The 19,143-nt window shown below is 49.3% G+C and overlaps 2 protein-coding genes across 2 annotated transcripts; both read right to left on the minus strand.

Annotated features, from left to right (window-relative positions):
• Nucleotides 1-1,949: 1,949 nt before the first annotated feature.
• On the minus strand, nucleotides 1,950-5,495 carry LOC123929533 (keratin, type I cuticular Ha1). The gene is made up of 7 exons (XM_045985333.1): nucleotides 5,145-5,495; nucleotides 4,961-5,043; nucleotides 4,455-4,611; nucleotides 3,322-3,483; nucleotides 3,101-3,226; nucleotides 2,731-2,951; nucleotides 1,950-2,082 (listed from the first exon to the last, which is right to left on the minus strand). Exons 1-7 carry the CDS (start codon nucleotides 5,490-5,492, stop codon nucleotides 1,950-1,952), a joined length of 1,230 nt encoding a protein of 409 aa, XP_045841289.1. The 5' UTR covers nucleotides 5,493-5,495.
• Nucleotides 5,496-13,539: 8,044 nt separating this feature from the next.
• LOC123930054 (keratin, type I cuticular Ha8-like) lies at nucleotides 13,540-18,452 on the minus strand. The gene is made up of 7 exons (XM_045986263.1): nucleotides 18,024-18,452; nucleotides 16,870-16,952; nucleotides 15,689-15,845; nucleotides 15,198-15,359; nucleotides 14,987-15,112; nucleotides 14,391-14,611; nucleotides 13,540-13,675 (listed from the first exon to the last, which is right to left on the minus strand). Exons 1-7 carry the CDS (start codon nucleotides 18,450-18,452, stop codon nucleotides 13,540-13,542), a joined length of 1,314 nt encoding a protein of 437 aa, XP_045842219.1.
• Between the last annotated feature and the right edge of the window lie 691 nt (nucleotides 18,453-19,143).

The raw sequence follows: 19,143 nt of genomic DNA on the forward strand, positions 1-19,143 counted from the left end.
TTTGTGGCCCCCTTCCTCCATCTTTAGATCCTGCAATGAGAGCACCATTCTTCATATCACATTGCTCTGACCTGTGTCCTCGGTAATATCTCCCTGTCCCTCTGGCTATCCTCTGCCTCCCTTTCCATTTTGAAGGACCCCTTTGATTACGTTGGACCCTTTGGATAATCCAGTTTAATCTCCCCCATTTTAAAGTCAGCTGGATGGCAGCTTCAATCCCATTCTCACCTTTAATTAGCCTTTGTGTGCAACCTAACACATTCCTGGGTTCCAGAAAACTATATGCTCATCTTTGCAGAGAAGGGGGACAGTCATTCTGCTTACCACAGGAGACATTAGCATTACTTTTGCATTACTGTAAAATAATAGATGTAAGCAGAACGTGGAATAAAGGAACAAGCAAAATTAGGGATGGCCTCTGAACTGAGCTTGACCTCGGGTTTGGAAGAAATCACAGAAACAGTAGCAGACCACATCAGAGAAGGGATTCCAGGTCAGAGGCTACTCATGAGCCAAGCAGGTGTGCAGATTTGAATCCACCCTGGAATTTGAGCTTTAAAAATAAGGGTCAGGGGTAACAATTATGGTGGAAACAATAAATAGTTGTTTTATCAAATATATATGTAATTTCAATCCATTTGGTTATTTTAGTGCACAAGATTGTGTTTCACCAAAGTGGGGTCTGATATCTGCCTCAGAAAGCCTGGTTTGATGGGACAGTTCATGGGAAAAGGAAGAAACCTGAGTGTTTTCTGATCATTTCGTGTCAAAATGATCCTCTGGGGTTCTAGAAAGTCAATGTTTAACATTTCCTTGGCTCTTCTTTGAAGTTAAAGAGTCAAGTTCACGCCTTTCTTGATGAACGCTGTTGTCATTTTCAGTACTCAGTGATTTGTTTGTAGCATGAGCCTGAGTGTTCAGTGTTGGGGACAATGCCTTATGATAACACAACTTAGGGACTAGTTTTATTCCTTTACAAGTTGTAAAAAACTTGCAGCCAGGACTATGTCTTTCTTGATGTGTGTCTCCCTTCCCCACTATCCAGGATGTGCATAGAGTAGGGAACAGGTAGTGGTTAGGATGGACTGAAAAAGGTAGGAGTTATCAGATGAAGGGATCAGATCAGTTGGGAACAGAAGGAACCCCTGGAGCCCAGGATGATGACGATCCACTGACACAGGGGGAAGGAGGAAGACCTGGGCACAGCAGGCAGGCCAGAGCACCCCTTTGCTGGGTGTTCCTGAGGCTGCCTGGAAAGCCAGGACCACCAGGAACCAGTAAATACAGCACTGAACCTGAGGCTTCCTGCTGAGAAAAGATGAACTTTCCAGAGCCTCTTTCTCGTGCCCAGCTCATGCCTCCTCCTTTCGAATTTAGAGGCAGTCAGCTCTAGAAGATGTCCAGGTCAACAGGGAAGAGTGGGAAACATGCATGGTCAAGAGGAGATGAAGACTACAGCACTAGGGCTGCTCTGCCCTCCCCTCTGACAGCCTGCCTCACCCCTGCATCCAGGGCGCCAGGCCAGCCATCTGCCCGCCAGGCAAAGAACGGCTCTTGTACCCAAGAGTCAGGCCATTATGTACCCTGACTTTCAAGTGGCTTTTTATAGAGTGCTCAAGAGATGGGCGCGGCAGAACGAATGAATACCAATGAGAAAGGCATTTGCTTTGCCAGGGAAATCAAGTTTATTAGCAGGTTACAAGGGAACGCCCTGGCACTTCCGGGGGTTCCCTGGGTGAGTGAAAAAGGAACAGACCACAGTGAAGGAAAGGGTGGGCAAGGAACAGCCTGCAGCGGGGTGAGGGGGTGAGTTTCGTGGCTGCCTTATTGGGGCGGCTCCAGCCTCACAAACCATGTTCTCTGCCCCATTTTGTCGAGAGAGCCAGTGTCGGGTCAAAGCTCTGGAACCTTGTGCCCTGCCTCCTTGCTTCTCTGGCAGCCCCTGGGCTCTAGCGCACGAAGGAGTTGCAGGGCCCACAGCGCGGACGGGGGACACAGGGCGTGCAGGGGGCACAGGAATTAGAGACACAGGACCCGGAGGATCCGCATGCATTCGTTGTGGCACAAGGGTTGCAGGGCAGCCTGGAGAAAAAGAAAGATGTGGAAAAGGTGAATTGAGGGAGGCTTGTAGTATATAGAAGACAGAATGTCTGTGGGATTCGACCCGTAACAGAGAGAGGCACAGATTCACCTGTTTTAAAGCTTCCTATCAAATTGCTAATGTCTTCCTACCACATAGTGCCCAAAGTATTAGACAGAAACTCTAGAACTCTGGCTTTGACTCCCAACATTGTTCCTTCCTAGCTGGTGAGACTAGGAAAGTCACTTAGCCTCTCCAAGCCCCAGTTTCTTCACCTACGGAATGGAAATAGTACTGATCCAACCGGCTTGGCAGTAACTACAAGGTCAGATAAGGTAGCGTATGGAGATGTACCCTCAACACAATACAGTTTTGTAAAATGCAATAAACATCATTGATCTTATATCTATATGACCACAGTTGAATGCAAAGAAATAGCTGTACAATTGCAGTTTGTCCTGATATCAAACAGCTCTCTCTTTTCTGTATTTCTAATGATGGCTATATTGTGTTTTCTGAGTTCTGTTTGATCATGTCTGGTGTGGAGTCATAATTTCCTTTTGAAAGTATGCAATCTTTGTCTGGAGTCCAACAGAGAAGCACACTTATGTGAGCATGGTTTCATCAGATATTGCCAGCCGGCTACTCACTTGCAGTCCTCGCTCTCCAGCAGGCCCCGGTACGTGTTGATCTCGCACTCCAGCCGGGCCCGCACGTCCAGCAACACCTGGTACTCCTGGTTCTGCCGCTCCAGGTCACTCCTGATCTCGGCCAGCTGGGACTCCACGTTGGTGATCATGCATTGCAGCTGGGACAGCTGGGAGCTGTAACGAGCCTCGGTCTCCGTCAGCGTGTTCTCTAGGGAGTCCCTCTGTATGGAGAAAATAAGGAAGGTCACAGAGCCGCTCCTCAGGGAGCTTCCCCATGAGGCTCCAGAGAAGCCCCAGGCTTCACAAGGCTTCCGCTGACTCTGGTTCCCCAACCTTACATTGGTCACCAGCAGGACTGAACAACACCCACCAGGTTGTGCTGGGCCTGCAGCTCAATCTCCAGGGCGTTGACCGTGCGTCTCAGCTCAATGATCTCTGCCTGGCAGGACTGCAGCTGCTCTGAGCTGGACACCACCTGCTTGTTCAGTTCCTCGGTCTGAAATAGCACAGTGGAGAAGACAGGGTCAGACCCTGACTCAAGGGCTCTGAGGGTCCTTGGAGTCCTTAGCAGCCATGTGCTGAGATGCCCACCTGGGTGGTGAACCATTCCTCCACATCCCTGCGGTTGGTCTCCACCAGGGCTTCATACTGACACCTGGTCTCATTGAGGACGCGGTTCAGGTCCACAGCAGGGGCTGCGTCCACCTCCACGTTGAGGCGGTCTCCGATCTGGCAGCGCAGGGTGTTGACCTCCTGTGGATGCAGACAAGGCAAGAATGACTGTCCTCAGTGAAGAATAAACTTGAGCCCCATTAGTCTATTTCCTTGGAAAAGAGACTCCGAGTGAAGCAGTCTGTGACAGCCAAGGGAAAGTGCTCTGTGCTTCATGTGGCAGAGCTCCCTCCTCACAACTGTGCCACGGCACGTGGGCTCAAATCCGAGGATTTTCTCGGATGCCACCAAAAGATGGACTAATTCCCAATGCTCCCAATTTGCAGCCTGACTGCAGAAGACCTCATCATACAAAGATTTCACTGTGCAATTTCAGATTGTATAGCAAACAATTTTTGCCATCAAGTAAGATCATGGCATGGCCCCTCCAGGAGAAAGGAGGAGCCCCAGAACATTTTTTCAACAGACTTTGAAAAAGTAGAGATTTAGATCTACCAGGCTTGTTTCTGTGACCTTTGGGGAGAGAGATGAGTTAGTACAGCATGAATACAGCAATGCTGAGGCTCATTCTGCAGCTCAGTGACCAATCAGAAGCGGATGGAGAGACTCTAGGAAACTCACATGATGCACCAGTTTTGAGTGAAAGATACACCTTATCTGAGAACATGGATAGGTTTCATCTCTGTTTTTTCATTCATCCTGAAGTTTTGGTGTTTTTAAAGGAAAATCATCAAGTCGGCCCCAACCTCATATTCCAGTTTCTGCCATCCCAAATCATTCAAGTCACCCTCAGCCTGAGGCTGAGCTGGGTTACTTCATTTCTCATTTCTTTTTTTTTTTTTTAAAGATTTTATTTATCTATTTGACAGAGAGAGAGATCACAAGTAGGCAGAGAGGCAGGCAGAGAGAGAGGAGGAAGCAGGCTCCCTGCGGAGCAGAGAGCCGGATGCGGGGCTCGATCCCAGGACCTTGAGATCATGACCTGAGCCAAAGGCAGCGGCTTAATCCAGTGAGCCACCCAGGCACCCCTCATTTCTCATTTCTGGTCTCACCTCCTCATGGTTCCTCTTGAGGCAGAGGAGCTCCTCCTTCAGGGACTCCACCTGGGCCTCCAGGTCAGATTTGCACAGGGTCAGCTCGTCCAGGATCCTGCGCAGACCGTTGATGTCCGACTCCACCAGCTGCCGCAAGCCCAGCTCCGTCTCGTACCTGCGCAAGGACAAGGTCAAATCAGTGACCGGCGGACCTTCAAGACTTACAGAAATGATCTTTGATATCCCCCTTGCACTTAGACTTTCCACTTTCTGCAATGAGTAGACCCAAGAGACAGAGGGTTCTAGAGTCTCAGTCCAGACCAAATATTGATCCAAAAATAAACAGATTGATTTGAGTCCTCATCCATTCTTGTGATTCCTTTGCTTGGTTCTCCTCAGTCCCTATCGGATTCTTCACAACCAATGGATGGAAGTGTGGTTCAGTAAAGCTATGGAAAATCCCTTTCACTTAACCAGAGATGAAACAAAAGGAATGACATCAATGTGAAATCTGAACAACTCACTTGGTTCTGAAATCATCCGCAGCCAACTTGGCATTGTCGATCTGCACCACCAGCCTGGCGTTCTCAGACTTGGCACACAGAATCTGAAAGCAAGATTCTAGTGTGAGGGCCGCTTGAACGTCAGAAGGTCTTATTGTTCAAGGACAGTCAGCTGCTGCTGCACCCCCACAGAAGACCCCCTCACCTTCTGCTGGAGCTCCTCGATGGTCCGGAAGTAGGACTGGTAGCTGGGACACACATAGGGCTCCTGCTGCTGGCACCGTTCCCGGATGCGGCTCTCCAGCTCCGCGTTCTCCCGCTCCAGCTGCCGCACCTTCTCCAGGTAGCTGGCCAGACGGTCGTTCAGGAACTGCATGGTCTCCTTCTCGCTGCCATTGAAGGAGCCCTCGCAGAACCAGGAGCAGTTGCCCACACTGGCGGGGATGTTGCAGGCCCCGGGCAGGGTGCAGGTGTGGCAGCTGGGGGGCACGCAGGGCCGGGAGGAGCAGGTGGAGCGGCAGCTCACGTTGGGCAGGCAGCAGTTGTAAGGCATGGTGCTGGAGGGAGCAAGGCACCTGGCTGAACACAGAGTCCAAGTTCTCCAAGGAGCTTGTGGATTTCCTTCCTCTGAGGAGGATTTATATTCCCTTCACAGAGGGTGTGGACATGGTATGTAATGTCTTTTTTCTCTCTATGTCTTCTCTAGTTTTCAAATGCCCTTCCCTCAGTCTGTTATTTGCTTTCCTCAGAAGAGTCCCTTGTCCCATAAAATTCTTTACTTGGGCTTCTTGCTAAGTCAGGACTCCTCTTCAGGCAGTATACCCATAAAATCAGAGTTTTGTGGTAGATCTTAAAAGAGGCCACACAGTCTGGCCCAGGTATCTGCCCTTGTTAATTGGGAGTTGGTCCATCCAATGACATTCTTCCGTGTTACGTGATCCTGTAAACCCATATCCAGACTCATCTCCTGGCCCACCTGGCATTTCTAGGGAGGGACTGGGATTGAGTCAAAGAAGAAGTTTCATTGAACTCCCTTTCCATCTGCTTTAAGGGAAGAATCCTTCAATAGTGCACCATTCCAAGCCTTGTAAGCCTTGACGTGGTTAAGGACTGAGTTGGGCCATGGCTGAGAAGGATGGACAGCTGTTTGTGGAATGCCTCCTATATTGTGTGTACATGGATTATAGAAGGGTTTCAAAGGAAGAGGCTCTGATAATTGCCTTAAGAACAGGGAAGGTTCTGGAGGAAGAGATCATTTGGAAGGATCCCTAAAAGAACCATATAAATGTATTTTAACTGTCCAGAAGAAGTATATGGGGCTGGCTTGGAAAGGAAAAAGGCACTGCTAGTCAAACCTTACCACTGGTCTAGCTTTAGACCAGCATGAGCAGATAATCGGGGAAATCAAGAGATTGCCCAAAGGAGCCTCCTCAAGGAGGTTGATCTTAAGACTTCATGTGAATTGACCTTATATTCCATCATATGCCCATGTTGGCTTTAATATTTTAAAAAAACAGTTTTACAATTTCCAGTTAAACTTTGTAAGATTTTGCCCAATCTTCTCAGTGAAATCAGCACACCCAGAAGATGGACCACATCCTGTGCTGGGCTCCCATCCCCAGCCTTACTGGGTTACGCACAGTCTGGTTTAAGAACCAAATGTTAAAAGGCACCGAGGAGGGCTCTGTGGTGTTATAATTGAATCCAAGGACTAGGGCACCAGGATAGAAACTGCTGAGACAGAGCAGAAGCAAGTTTGGCAGAGCAAGCTTGAAGTCATACGGGGTTGACTTGGGAGGGAAGGGAAGGCACCAGAAGGTCTGTGGAAAGGGGTTGTCAAAGTTCTGAGTATATAAAGGTTGCATAATTACAGGCCCCACTGGGGTATCCCCTGCATCTTGGGTAGCAGCATCTCAACTTCCATTGTGGCTTTGGCTGCCAGCCAGAATGGTAGTTTTATTGACAACTTATTGGAGTCTTCTCCCCAACAAGTTTTCATGATGGTATTCATGCAGCACTCCGCTTGGGTCCCAGATAAAAGGTCCTCCATCTACCCTCCCCAAAGCCATTATCTCACCACTTATTATAATGCCATTCAGACGGAAAGCCCCATGACACTACAAAGAAGCCCAGACTTATAATCAAACCAAAATTTCTTTGTTTTCCTCCCAGGCAATTAAAGGGGCAGAAATAGGTGGGTCCTGAGGCAGGCACCACTGAGACTTTCCAGAGGACGGATGCAAGGCCAGGCATAGGGAGCATCTGTCTCACTTGAGCTGGGCTTGGGACGGATGGAAAGGCCTGTCCATCAGACTGATAAGTGTTTGCTTAGAGGGAATAGCACTGGCATCCTGCTTCCTGTCTCTTGTCAGCCTGCTCCAGAGCACTGGCTTTCCAGCCCAGAGCTGTTCCTCACCTCTGCCTTCCTCCCTACCCAAGGACACTGGCCCCTGAGCACAGAACAATGGCAGCAGTTTTTCAAGTTCTCTGGACGAGCCCACTGATTGACCAGCAAAGCCTCATGGGGGCTTTAGTCCAAGGAGAGTGTTTAGGTCTAAGAAAGAGAAGATTCAAGAACTGGGTCAACAAAAAAGCAGAACTAGAATTTGCATGCAATGCCAAGAAACCAGAGAAATGGAAACCAGGAGCAGTGCATTGAATAAGAGATAACAATGGACCGGAGAGGCAAGGAAGGAATCCTCAGAACTGTTGCAGGCACACTGCTCTGACAAAGTGAGCCCATCTTCAAATGAGTGGACCTGGAGAATACAATGCTGAGAAGTAGCCAAGACGACCCAAATCCATTAGCAGAAGACTGACCCACCCTGCTGAGTGTCCCACATGATATAAATTGAGATGATTCAGGAAAGATCTACAGACATGGGATCACAGCTTCTGAGGCCTCCAAAAGAAGTGACCTTTCCCGAGGTACCCAGACCAGAGCATCACCTCCATGATCCAGTCTGAGATTTGTCTGTGGCTGAGAAATACCAGGCAGCATAAGATCAGAAGGGGACAATGCCTCCTGTTCCTGAATGAGTAAGGTGTGAACAGAAGAAAGGAAGAAAGGAGAAGAGGAGGACAGAGCTGCACTGGCTTCAGGTCATGGCCAACCAGCAACCACACCAAAGACACAGGAATGACCAGTTTACAACCAGAGATTCCTTTTTCCCTGCTGGCCACCCCGCAGAGGCAATGGCACAAGGATTCAGGAGAGGGACAGCAGACGGAGTGACTGGTGAGTGAACACAATGCTGCCATCCCTTGTAAATCTTGCCTCTGTTTTGCAGTGTTTTTTAAAATTCCAGTAGGCTTGAGTGAATTTGCTTCTTGAATTAGTGGGGGAAAGGGACTCCTTCACTGTAAGGTCTTGAAGAATTCACACGGGCTTGGAGTCAACTTTGGGTACTCTCTTGATTTCCTAATTGAAATATCTGCAAATTGTATTCACTCGAAGAGAAATTGAGTGGTCAAAGGACGATCAAGCCCACGTTCTTTCTTTAGATCAATTTTATTCAAAGCACATTTATGGTGCAGCTTCTCCATTCTGGGCACAGGGCTACATTGGAACAGAAGAATCATCGTTCTGGTAGAGGATTATATTTTTATGAGCAATTCAGGCTCATATGGGTCCCCAAAATATCTGAGAAACAAAATGGTGAGATATTTAAGAGATGTGAGATGGACATGTCTGGAAATATGTTTGTATTTAATATAATTAGGAAATTGCATATACAAGATTAAGGGCAGAAGTCAATTACTGAATCTCTGGCAAACACCTGGCCCAGCCTCAGGGCTGGGGACAGGGACAGGGACATGGGGACAGGGGGGAGATGACATGTTGCAGTCCTCTGTGAGCTCTCAGTCCTGCTGAGCACACATATGGGCCCACAACAACCTCTAGTATAAGGTGATATAATTGGACTCTACGCTCCCAAAAGTTTCTTCCTTACTCCTTCACTTCTTCCCACACATATTCCTGTCCTAGCCTCCAGTCAGACCATTTTAAACCAGTGTCTGATTCTCTGCCTGGAGATCGGGGATGAGACCATTTCAGATTATTTACCTGTATCCCGAAGGAGACTTAGTAGTAAACCCTATTCTCTAGGGGTAGGAGTCAAACAAGCAGTCTCCTCAGAACCTTAATCCCTTTAAGAATCCTGTCTTCCATGAGGTCTGGTCATTATTGTTTTGGTAGTTGGTTCTTTTTGATTTGGACATCACAGTTGAGTGGTCTGGCTATCCCGAGGGATCCCCAGAGGCATCGTGGTACTGGGGTGAGCTTCCAAGCAGGTGGAAGAGGTCTCCAGGACACAGTATGGGGTAGAAGAAGAAGAAGAAGAAGAAGAAGAAGAAGAAGAAGAAGGAGAAGGAGAAGGAGAAGGAGAAGGAGGAGGAGGAGGAGGAGGAGGAGGAGGAGGAGGAGGAGGAGAAGGAGAAGGAGAAGGAGAAGGAGCAATTTTAAATCAAGCAAGTGAAAGAGGAAGTGTCAAAGGGCCTGAGACTCACGTGGGAAAATGGTGGTGACGCGTGAGCCAGCTGGTGAGCATGCACACGCCAGCCACCCTTGGGATGAGAGAGATCTACTATGGGGAGAGGCATCTTGGTGGAGGGCCTTGGGGCATGTGTTTAATATGTCCGGCAACCCAGCAGGGAGAAGGGAGAGGCAAGCAAGGGAGCTTTAGACACGAAATCCAGGTTAAAAGGGGAGCCTCAACTGAAGAAGGCTAGGGGGCAGCCAAAGGACAGTTCGGTCTGAAATGTGGCTGGGGTGGGGAGGACCCTGCGAGAGGGGAGTAAACACAGGAAGATTCTCCTTGGGAAGATTCCCAGACCCTGTAAAATCCATCCGAGCCACCTCACCGCAGGATCAGACAGTCGGTTTGAACGGGCAGTCTTAGGCAGATCTGCCTCCAGCCCTCAGCAGTTGAGTGCAGGGACAGGGCAATGGGCTTGAGAGACAGATCGCAGGGAGACCTCGTGGGCTCATTTCCCTCCCTAACCCTGAACTTCTCCCCCTGCAAGATGGGGACTGTGGAGCCTGCTCTGCCTCTCCCAGGAGTCTGGGGCATTTCAAACTGGAGAGTCTGTGCGAATGTACATTGTAAGTGGTGGAGGGATGGATAAGTAAGCGATTCTGACTGTTTCTCTCTCCTCCTCTTCCTCAGTAGACAGAGTGTTTTTAACAATGGCAGGGGGTGAGTTGACCTTCTTCCATGATTTGCAGTCATTAAAATTGCCAGGGTTCTCAGACTATTTTGAAATGAGATACAACCTTTATTTCTTGTACTGCCCTTTGTGGCAGAAATTCTCAGCAGTGGTTCTGCTAGCATAAACACTCTACCATTTCCTTCAAGGAAAAGGAACCAAAACAATGGGGTGATTATGGTTCTGTCATGCTGCCCACACAATCGGAGACTTGGGCCACGTGCAGCACAGTGGTTAGGAGTACAGTTGCTGGAGGCAAACAGCCTGGATCTGAACCCTGTCATCACCACCTACTAGCTGTGTGACCTTGGGCATGTTCCTTAACCTCTCTGAGCCATGGCTTCTCGCTCCAAAACGCGGATTATATGAGTTTATATACATAAATTTATCTGTAACTTAGATGAGTGCCTGGCTCATGGTAAGACCTCGATGAATGTGAGCGTCAGTGTTGGTGACGATGATGGTGATGATGGTGGTGATGAGGGACTGTTTGGTCTCTGAGGAAGCTCTTCACACACACCCCAAGCAGACTGATGCCTCCACCCAGAATTTCTTCCCAGGAAACCCAAACCACTTCACACATACATTACGTACCACACACACACACACACACACACACACACACACACACACACACACACACAATGTCTCATCAAAGCTCCTCTTTTAATTATATCGGGGGGGGGGGCTGGACATGAACTTAAGAAGCACAGGTCAATTACCCTGGGGCCCTACTGACTCATTTCATGTCACCAGAAGAATCCCTCAACCACTCAATGACTCACCTTCTCTCCCTTTCCTTAAAAGGGAAAAACAATGCTTACCTACTGTCATGGTGCAAGAATAAGTGGGTTTGTTTTGTTAGACTGCTTTGAACTTGTTGGATGAAAGGAGCTTTTTAAGTACAAAGGGAAAGCAAAGGTATTTTGGCCAGGTGCTAAATTAAGACTTACCAAGATTGTTCTTTCTTATTGGGACCTACCCTCAGAGATGTATCACCTGAGACACCTGGGTGGCTCAGTGGGTTAAGTGTCTGCCTTCGGCTCAGGTCATGCTGACCTGGATCCCAGGATCAAGCCCCATGTCAGGCTCCTTGATCAGCAGGGGAGTCAGCTTCTCGCTCTGCCTGCTCTGTCTGCCACTCCCCCTGCTTGTGCATTATTTCTCCCTCTCTCTCTCTTTCACACACACACACACAAATAAATAAAATCTTTTTTTTTAATCCTTAAAGGGATGACTGGGTAGCTCAGTGGGTTAAAGCCTCTGCCTTTGGCTCAGGTCATGGTCTCAGGGTCCTGGGATCAAGTCCCGCATCAGGCTCTCTGCTTGGCGGGGAGCCTGCTTTCCCCTCTCTCTCTTCCTACCTGTGATCTCTCTTTCTGTGTTAAATAAATAAATAAAATCTTGAAAAAAAAATCCTTAAAAAGAGAGAGAGAAGTCACCTACACCCAAATACCTATACAGCTTAGAAAAAAGAACAGAGGCAGAGTGCAGGAGAAGGGAGGGAAGGGTGTGACAGCCTCTGACCCTTCCAGATTCCCTGCGATGGAAGTCCTGGTGCTTTCCAAGCAAATCAATCTTGTCCACACAGATGGTGGCCAACAGGTAGGATTTTGGATTTGAGAGCAGCTGGAGGCACAAAAACCAGGCCCTGGCTTACGGTCTCTCCACCCTTGAGGCTTGGGACTATGGTCACTCCCGCACCAGGATGGGCTGGACTTCGTAAATTTCTCAGCAGGCTACTCTGATTTGGAGAGCCCACGGAGCCGAGGGAAGACAAGAACCAGCTTGTGGGGGTTGGTGTGTCAGCCCCGCTTTAACACTTGCAACCTCACCAATGAATAAGACCTAGACCTCAGGGGGTCATAGAATCTGGGGACTAGAACACCCTCTACAACCATCTCATCCAGCCCCATCAGATGACTGAGTATCCTCCTCAACACCCCCACCAAGTATGCCTCCAGTGATGGGGAACTCACTGCTTCCCATCTCTGGGCAGCTCTGACGATGCTCTCTGGAGACATGCTGTTCTTGGCCATGGCCGCCTAAACAGGAGCTTCTGGTTCATGTTTCTACTGCCTACAAGGTCCAAGCCAAGCAGCTGCCAGTTGCTAGTGGAGCCCGTGAGGAAGCTTGGGTGGGTCCATTTGGCCTTCTCTAGACTGATAGTCTGACAGGCTCAGCAACCATCATCCTTTAATGCATTCAGCATTTCACAGCGTGCAGGGGAAAGGCGCTGCCTTGATCCGATGAGACACTGCTCACACACGGGATCTATAGGAGGCCACAGCCAACTCCTTCTACAACATATCTGGCCCATGAGGGGCTCAGTCCCCAAAGAAACACCCTAACCCAGTGATTCTCAAACTTGAGCCTGCATAGAATCACCTGGAAGGCTCAATAAATCAGACTGCCTATTCAGAAAGTCAGAGGTGGGACCCAAGACTTTGCATTTCCTAAAAGTCCCCAAGTAAAGCCGGTTCTACTGGTTGGAACACGTTTAGAACCACTACCTCAAAACTTCTCATTTTTAATTTTTTTCCCTTCAGTGCTTCCAAAGTATGGGCTTTGGGCCTAACTCAGGGAGACCAGGGTTCAAGTCTTGATTCAGCCACCAGATGCTCCCCCATTGCGGGCTTTGGCAGGCCCCTGTTGTCACAAGATCTCTGAAGCCCCAGGACTGTGCCTTGCTTGCCATGGGCCCGTGATCACAAAAGCTTACTTTAAGTAGAGCATTCTAGGGGTCCTGGCAGAAACTCTGACCTGAGTTTTTCCTTTGCACAAGGATGAAGGCTTCGTCCTGATAAGAGGAGATTTTAGCTGGTGCGAGTATTTTAAAAGCTCTGTGAATCCAGCTCTAAATAAGCTTCGGACACCCGGTTATAGCTGTCTGTCTGCCAACGGTGTCATTTTGCTGCAGGCTGATTTTCAACTGTGGTCCTGGCTGGTTTTGCCATCTCCCAGGACCCCTCCTGGGAGGGAGCCCCCAACCCCTGCTTCTATGGGAACGGCTGGCTCAAGGGGACCCTCGGCAACACCCTTGGCATAGGATGGAGACACTGACCACAGGCCCTGGACTCTTCATGCTGCCGAAGTGAGGTTTATTAGCAAAATAAAAACAGGTCTACCTACCACTTCTCAGACTCTGAAGCAACAGGAGAGAGCAAAAGAAGTGTTCTGGACACCCTAAAGAGAGGAAGCCCAAATCCAGAGGCCGGGGCTGAGCCGCTGGACTAAAAAGTCCATCAGCAGAGAAGCGTTGCCGGGCATCAGTCTCCTGCCCTACGGGCCAAGGGAGCAAGCCCTCGGGGGTGAGGGGGCAGGCCTGCGGAGTGGAGACAGCGGAGCTGCGGACGGTTCCCATCTCCTGAGTCCTCAGGCTGAGGAGTGTGTCAGCATCGAGGTGTTGAGCTGGAGCCACAAGAGGCCCGAGGAGGCCCAGAAAGGCAGGGAGAGCAGGGGGTACAGGCTGCAGGGGTTGGGCGGGGGGTGCTGGAGGCTGGGGTCGCGCATGGGTTGCAAGGGAGCCTGCGGAGAGAAAAACGTGTTTGAAACACTGACGTCAGAAGTGCATGAAAGACAAAAGTACACTGGCATTTCAAAATCGGAAAAGCAAAAGGGGATTGTAGACCTTGGCATTCCTGCTAAGCCTAGAAAGTCCACAGCGGAGCTGAGACCAGAGCTCATGGTGCCCCTGTGCAAAACCAGCCCTTCCGGCTGCAGGTAAAGGAACACGGACGAGAAAGGCAGAAAGGTTGGCCAAGCAAAAGCAGCTCAGCTGCCCTCCTGATTGACACATAGCCCCTAGTCTTGTTCCTTATTGCTTAACGGGGTGTTCTATCCACCTTACCTCTTGCACAGCACAATGGGAGGACAAAATGAAAGAATGGTTGCAAATGCCCTTAGCAATGTTTTTTTAACATTGAGCATGAAGAATCCTTGTTACTGGAATACTTCTTCCAGAAAGAATTTAACCAAACCTAAATGCACTGAGCTCTCAGTATTTCAGCCCCCCTGTGGCAGGGACTAGCATCTGGGAACATAACGTGGTCAGCAGAATGGATGGCATGAGCTGAAAAGTTCCCTCTCACCCTCCCTTATGTCCAAGCAGCTCACCAGGCTTACCAGGTAGCAAGTTTGTCCCCAGAGATGCCATCTGCCCTGCCACCCCTCCTTTCCAATCATCCTCACAAAAGGGCTCTGTTCTTATACATGACATTGGCACAAACATCGGGGTACACACTTGCAATCCTCGCTCTCCAGAAGTTTCCGGTATGTGTTGATTTCGCCCTCCAGCCGGGCCTTGACGTCCAGCAGCACCTGGTACTCCTGGTTCTGCCGCTCCAGGTCACCCCGGATCTCAGACAGCTGCTCCTCCACGTTGCTGATCAGCACCTGCATCTGGGCCAGCTCGGTGCCGAAGCGGGCATCAGCTTCACACAGGGAGTTCTGCAGGCAATCTTTCTGTAATGGCAAAGGGGGAGGCAGGTGGAAAATCATGGACTGCAGCCCTCAGTCTCTCTAGTAAGACTGTGACACCCCAAGGTATTGCCAGACCTGGAGAACAATCTAGCTTCTGTTAGCAGACCTCAGGTAGAAGAATAAACAATGTGCCATTGCTCTTCATTTCAGACACAGGATAAGTGTGCAGGACCTGCCCCATACAGGTAAATGTTCATTCCCCAGCATCCACACCTATGAGAAGGTTCTTGCACAGGCAAGGAAGTCGAGGTTTGAACTGTGTCCTGGTCTGTATTTAAGGGAGGCCGGTACTGAGCCAGGAACCGCTCTTGGGAGTGGGAGCCAAGTGGAGGCCTCTAGGTGTGCAAAGGAACTCACCAGTGTGTGCTGGGCCTGAAGCTCCACCTCCAGGGCATTCACCGTGCGTCTCAGCTCCAGGATCTCCGACTGGCAGCACCGCAGCTCCTCGGAGCACGACATGTCCTGCTTGCTGATGCTCTCAGACTGAAGCACAAGGCCACAGAGACATGATCAGCAACCTCCCACGGGAAAGCCGGGGTCCCTCCCTGCTCCGAGACAGTGCCCTCACCTGATCTCGGAACCACTCTTCCAGATCATTGTGGTTGGTCTGCACCACGGCCTCATAGTGGCACCGCATCTCCTGGAGCACCCTGCTCAGGTCCACGGTGGGCTCAGCATCCAGCTTAATCTGGAGCTTGTCCCCCAGCTGGCTCCTCAGAATGTGGACTTCCTGTGGGCACAGGAGGGGGACATCCCAGTCATGGAGTTCCCACTGCCCTCTACCCCAAAGCCTCATCTCCCACTATCTACCGTCCCCAGTGATTTCCCTGTGCTCCTCTGCGGATAAGGCCCCGCCTGCATTAGCCTAGCAACTTCCAAAGGCTGTGGATGAAGAGCAATTTCCCACTGAAAGCTGGAGCTCACCTCCATAGCTTGTGAGGTTTAACCACAGGGCAAGGCCGGCAGAGCTTCCATCCTGAGCAGGAAGAAGAGCTTCACTGCTTCCCCCAAACGAGCCCGAATTCACCCCCAGAAAGTCTTACACAAAGGGCCATGTACCTGCTCGTGGTTCTTCTTAAGGCAGAGCACCTCCTCCTTGAGGGACTCCAGCTGGGCCTCCAGGTCACATTTGGCGAGTGTGAGGTCATCCAGTGCCCTGCGCAGGCCACAGACGTCGGCCTCCCCCAGCTGGCAGAGCGAGTGTTCCGTCTGGTACCTTTAGCAGGAATGATACAGGAGTCGGGGGGTAGAGAGCAGAGGGGCCCCAGGACACTGGCAGCCGTTCTACCAGCATCCTTCCGCAGTCTAATTGTGAGCTGGCATTTCCTAGGTGGCACACTCCCAGCCCAGAAAGCAATGGGGTATTCCCCACTCATTTGACACTAAGCACCACTAGGCAGAGTGGCCAGTACTGAGGGTGCTGGGGTAGACCATGGTCACCATCTGCCCTCATGGACTGATGGCCAAAGGGAGGGCAGCAGAGTAACCTGGCAACTGCTATGCCAGGTGATCCCCGCAAACCCTTCTCTTGCACGCCCCCTACTAAGGCAGACTCTGGGTCCTCTCTCAGATTAGAAGCCAAACGCCAAATGAGAGGATGGAAATGGCTTTCTTTAGCCCCAGAGGAATAAGGATTCTACAGAGCTCTGAAGAAAGACAATAAAACACAATGCTCCTTCCTGTTCCTGGGTTGGACCTTCTCAGGTGGCAGAGATCTTTTGACCTTCCCAAGCCTCCATCATAGACAGTGGAGCATTATTTCTGCTGTGAGTTCCTAGTGCTTGTGCTCACAACTGGCTGGGCTGCAGCGTGGAAATATCCTCACGGAGGCAGCAGAATTTGGTAGGAAATGGCCTCGGGGTAGGAAATGTGGTGCCAGGTTCCAGTCCTACCACTCAGTAGCCACGTGGCTTCAGACAGGTCACTTCAGGGCCCTGAGCTTTGGTAGTCTCACAAGGATGGAGCCATCACTGCCCTGCCTACTTCCCCAGGTCCTTAAAACAATAGCAGCAAGTGTATGATGTATTCTCAAACATGCCGTGAACTATAAAAGCTAAACAACCGAGGGGCAGAGGAGTGTTCTTTCAAGACCTTGGACATCATACCCTCTCTTTTCTCCTGCTGTAACTATCAGTTTGGGATCTTGGTCAATTATATCTCCGATGCCAACTGCATCATAAGAGACAAGAAGTTAGGCTAGGCACCTGCCTCCTCCCTCTGCCTGTTCTACCCCAACTCACTTGGTCCTGAAATCATCTGCAGCCAGCTTGGCATTGTCTATTTGTACCACCAGCTTGTTGTTCTCAGATTTGGTGCACAGGATCTGGGGAAAGAAAGTAGGTTTGGTAAGTCACTAACCCCAGAGCCATCAATGGCCTCGGGTCAAAAGTGTTCCATTGGCTGAGATTCAAACGACAACATCCCTTTGGACAACACAAACTCCCAAACACATAAGAAATGCTGCTGTGATACAGGGTGGGGGCTATGCTTGAGGATGCTTGGCAGAGGCGAAAGGCCTACAGCCAAAAGAACTGGGAGATGGAAAGGAATAGCAAGCTGAACATATAACAGAGACTTAATTTTATTTTGCCAGCCGTGATACTTAGCCTGAGATGAACAAGATCTGAAATCTAGGCCACAGAACAATGAGCTGGTTATGAAAGCTCTGAATGAAGGGGGACACATTCTCAATCAGAAGTCCCTTATGCTGGTTGGCCAACTTCCCCAAAGGTCTTCTGTGAATCTATCCGGATTTCTGTGGCCCCTATTTGACATGCTTTGCCTTCCTATCTCCAAAGCAAAGGTGTAGTTTCTTAAAAAGCATTGGATTGATTATCAAAGGGGCCAGTAGCTATGCAGAAGAGACAAATGCTATTGAATGGACATATACTGGTTCATAAAGGACACTAGAATACGTTGCCTTGTACTGCACCAGAACTTAGATTGCACTGTTTTTGCAACTATAATGTTAGAATTTTTAAGTACCGAGACTAAGTAAACATAGACTCAGAATCCTGGAGAGTCAAATCCAACATCTCATCTTTTACATATTCCCATTCATCTGCACTCAAGAAATTATCTTCCCACAACCAAAAAAAAAAATTTTTTTTCAACTGTGGCTGTTTCCACTTCCAATCCAGGCCCTAAACATTTTGTGCAAGTGTCAGTAATCTTTTTCTATAAAGGGCCAGACAGTAAATATAGAAGACTTTGAAGGCCATGAATCTCTATCACAACTATTCAACTCTGCCATTAGAGCACAGAAGCAGCCATATGCAATACATTAATGAATGAGCATGGCCATGTACCAATAAAACTTTATTTATAAAATCAGTCAGTAGGCCAAGTGGGCCATAGTTTACCAACCCCTGATCTGAAGCACCACAAACCTCACCTTCTGCTGGAGCTCCTCAATGGTCTGGAAGTAGGACTGGTAGTTTGGACACATGGTGGACTCGTGACATTTGCTCGACTCTCGAATCATGGTCTCCAGCTCCTCATTGTCCCGCTCCAGCTGGCGCACCTTCTCCAGGTAGTTGGCCAGACGATCATTCAAGAACTGCATGGTCACCTTCTCATGGCCATTCGGGGCACCTTCCACATAGTTCTCACAGACTCCAATGTTGCCAGGAATATTGCAGGTCCCTGGCAAGGGGCAAGCGGTGCGGCAGCTGAAGGGCATACAAAGGCTGGGTTTGCCCAGAGGGGTTGCCCCCACACGCGCTCGGTTGGCATGTGCCTGAATGGCTGACAGGCACTGAGAGGCAGCCTTGGCCTCTGGAACCTGTCCGCTGAGAAGAGAACTGCAGCGATGAGAAGTCATGGTGCTGAAGGCCAGACGTGTGCTTTGCCCACAGTTAGATTTGCTTGAAGTAGAAGTCTTCTTCCTCCAGACCTTATATAGGTCTGTAGTGGGTGTTGGTGCAAGAAAACAGGCATTTTCCTCATTAATATTTATGTTGATTCTCATACAATCACTCTATTAGTCAGTGATTTTTGTCTCTTATAAAGAGTTAATGAGCTCATGAAAGAGGCCTTCACCCACACAGGCTACTTCCCCTCACTGCAGGGTCCTAGAACACAGAGAAAATGAGGTCTTCTTCAAATGGCCCACATTCAGTGGCTTATGTCTCTTTCCCCTCTGTCAGCTTATGCCTGTGAGATAATCAAGAACCAGAGTCTCTTAAAATCCCCTCAAAATTTCTCCCACTCCAGTATTCTTTTCCTGCCTCCAAATCTTCCCGTCATGGCAAAGTCTAAAATGGTCGTCAATCAGGCACATTGAGGAAAGCAAAACAAATCACAATTAGTTTCTTTCAACAGGTGTGTATAGAGATCTCCACTGTGGGACACAGCTTAGCCTGCTTGGAGGGAGGGGCTTAGATTTGAGTAAAAGAAATAAGAAAGTAAATGACCTTTCTTATAAATGCAATAAGAGAGGTGGTTTAAAAAAAAAAAAAGCTACATAGATTTTAAGAAGAGAGCACACTATGTGACTAGAAAAATACTTCATG

Source organism: Meles meles, chromosome 18 (genome assembly GCF_922984935.1).
Source record: "Meles meles chromosome 18, mMelMel3.1 paternal haplotype, whole genome shotgun sequence".
Lineage (NCBI taxonomy): Eukaryota > Metazoa > Chordata > Mammalia > Carnivora > Mustelidae > Meles > Meles meles.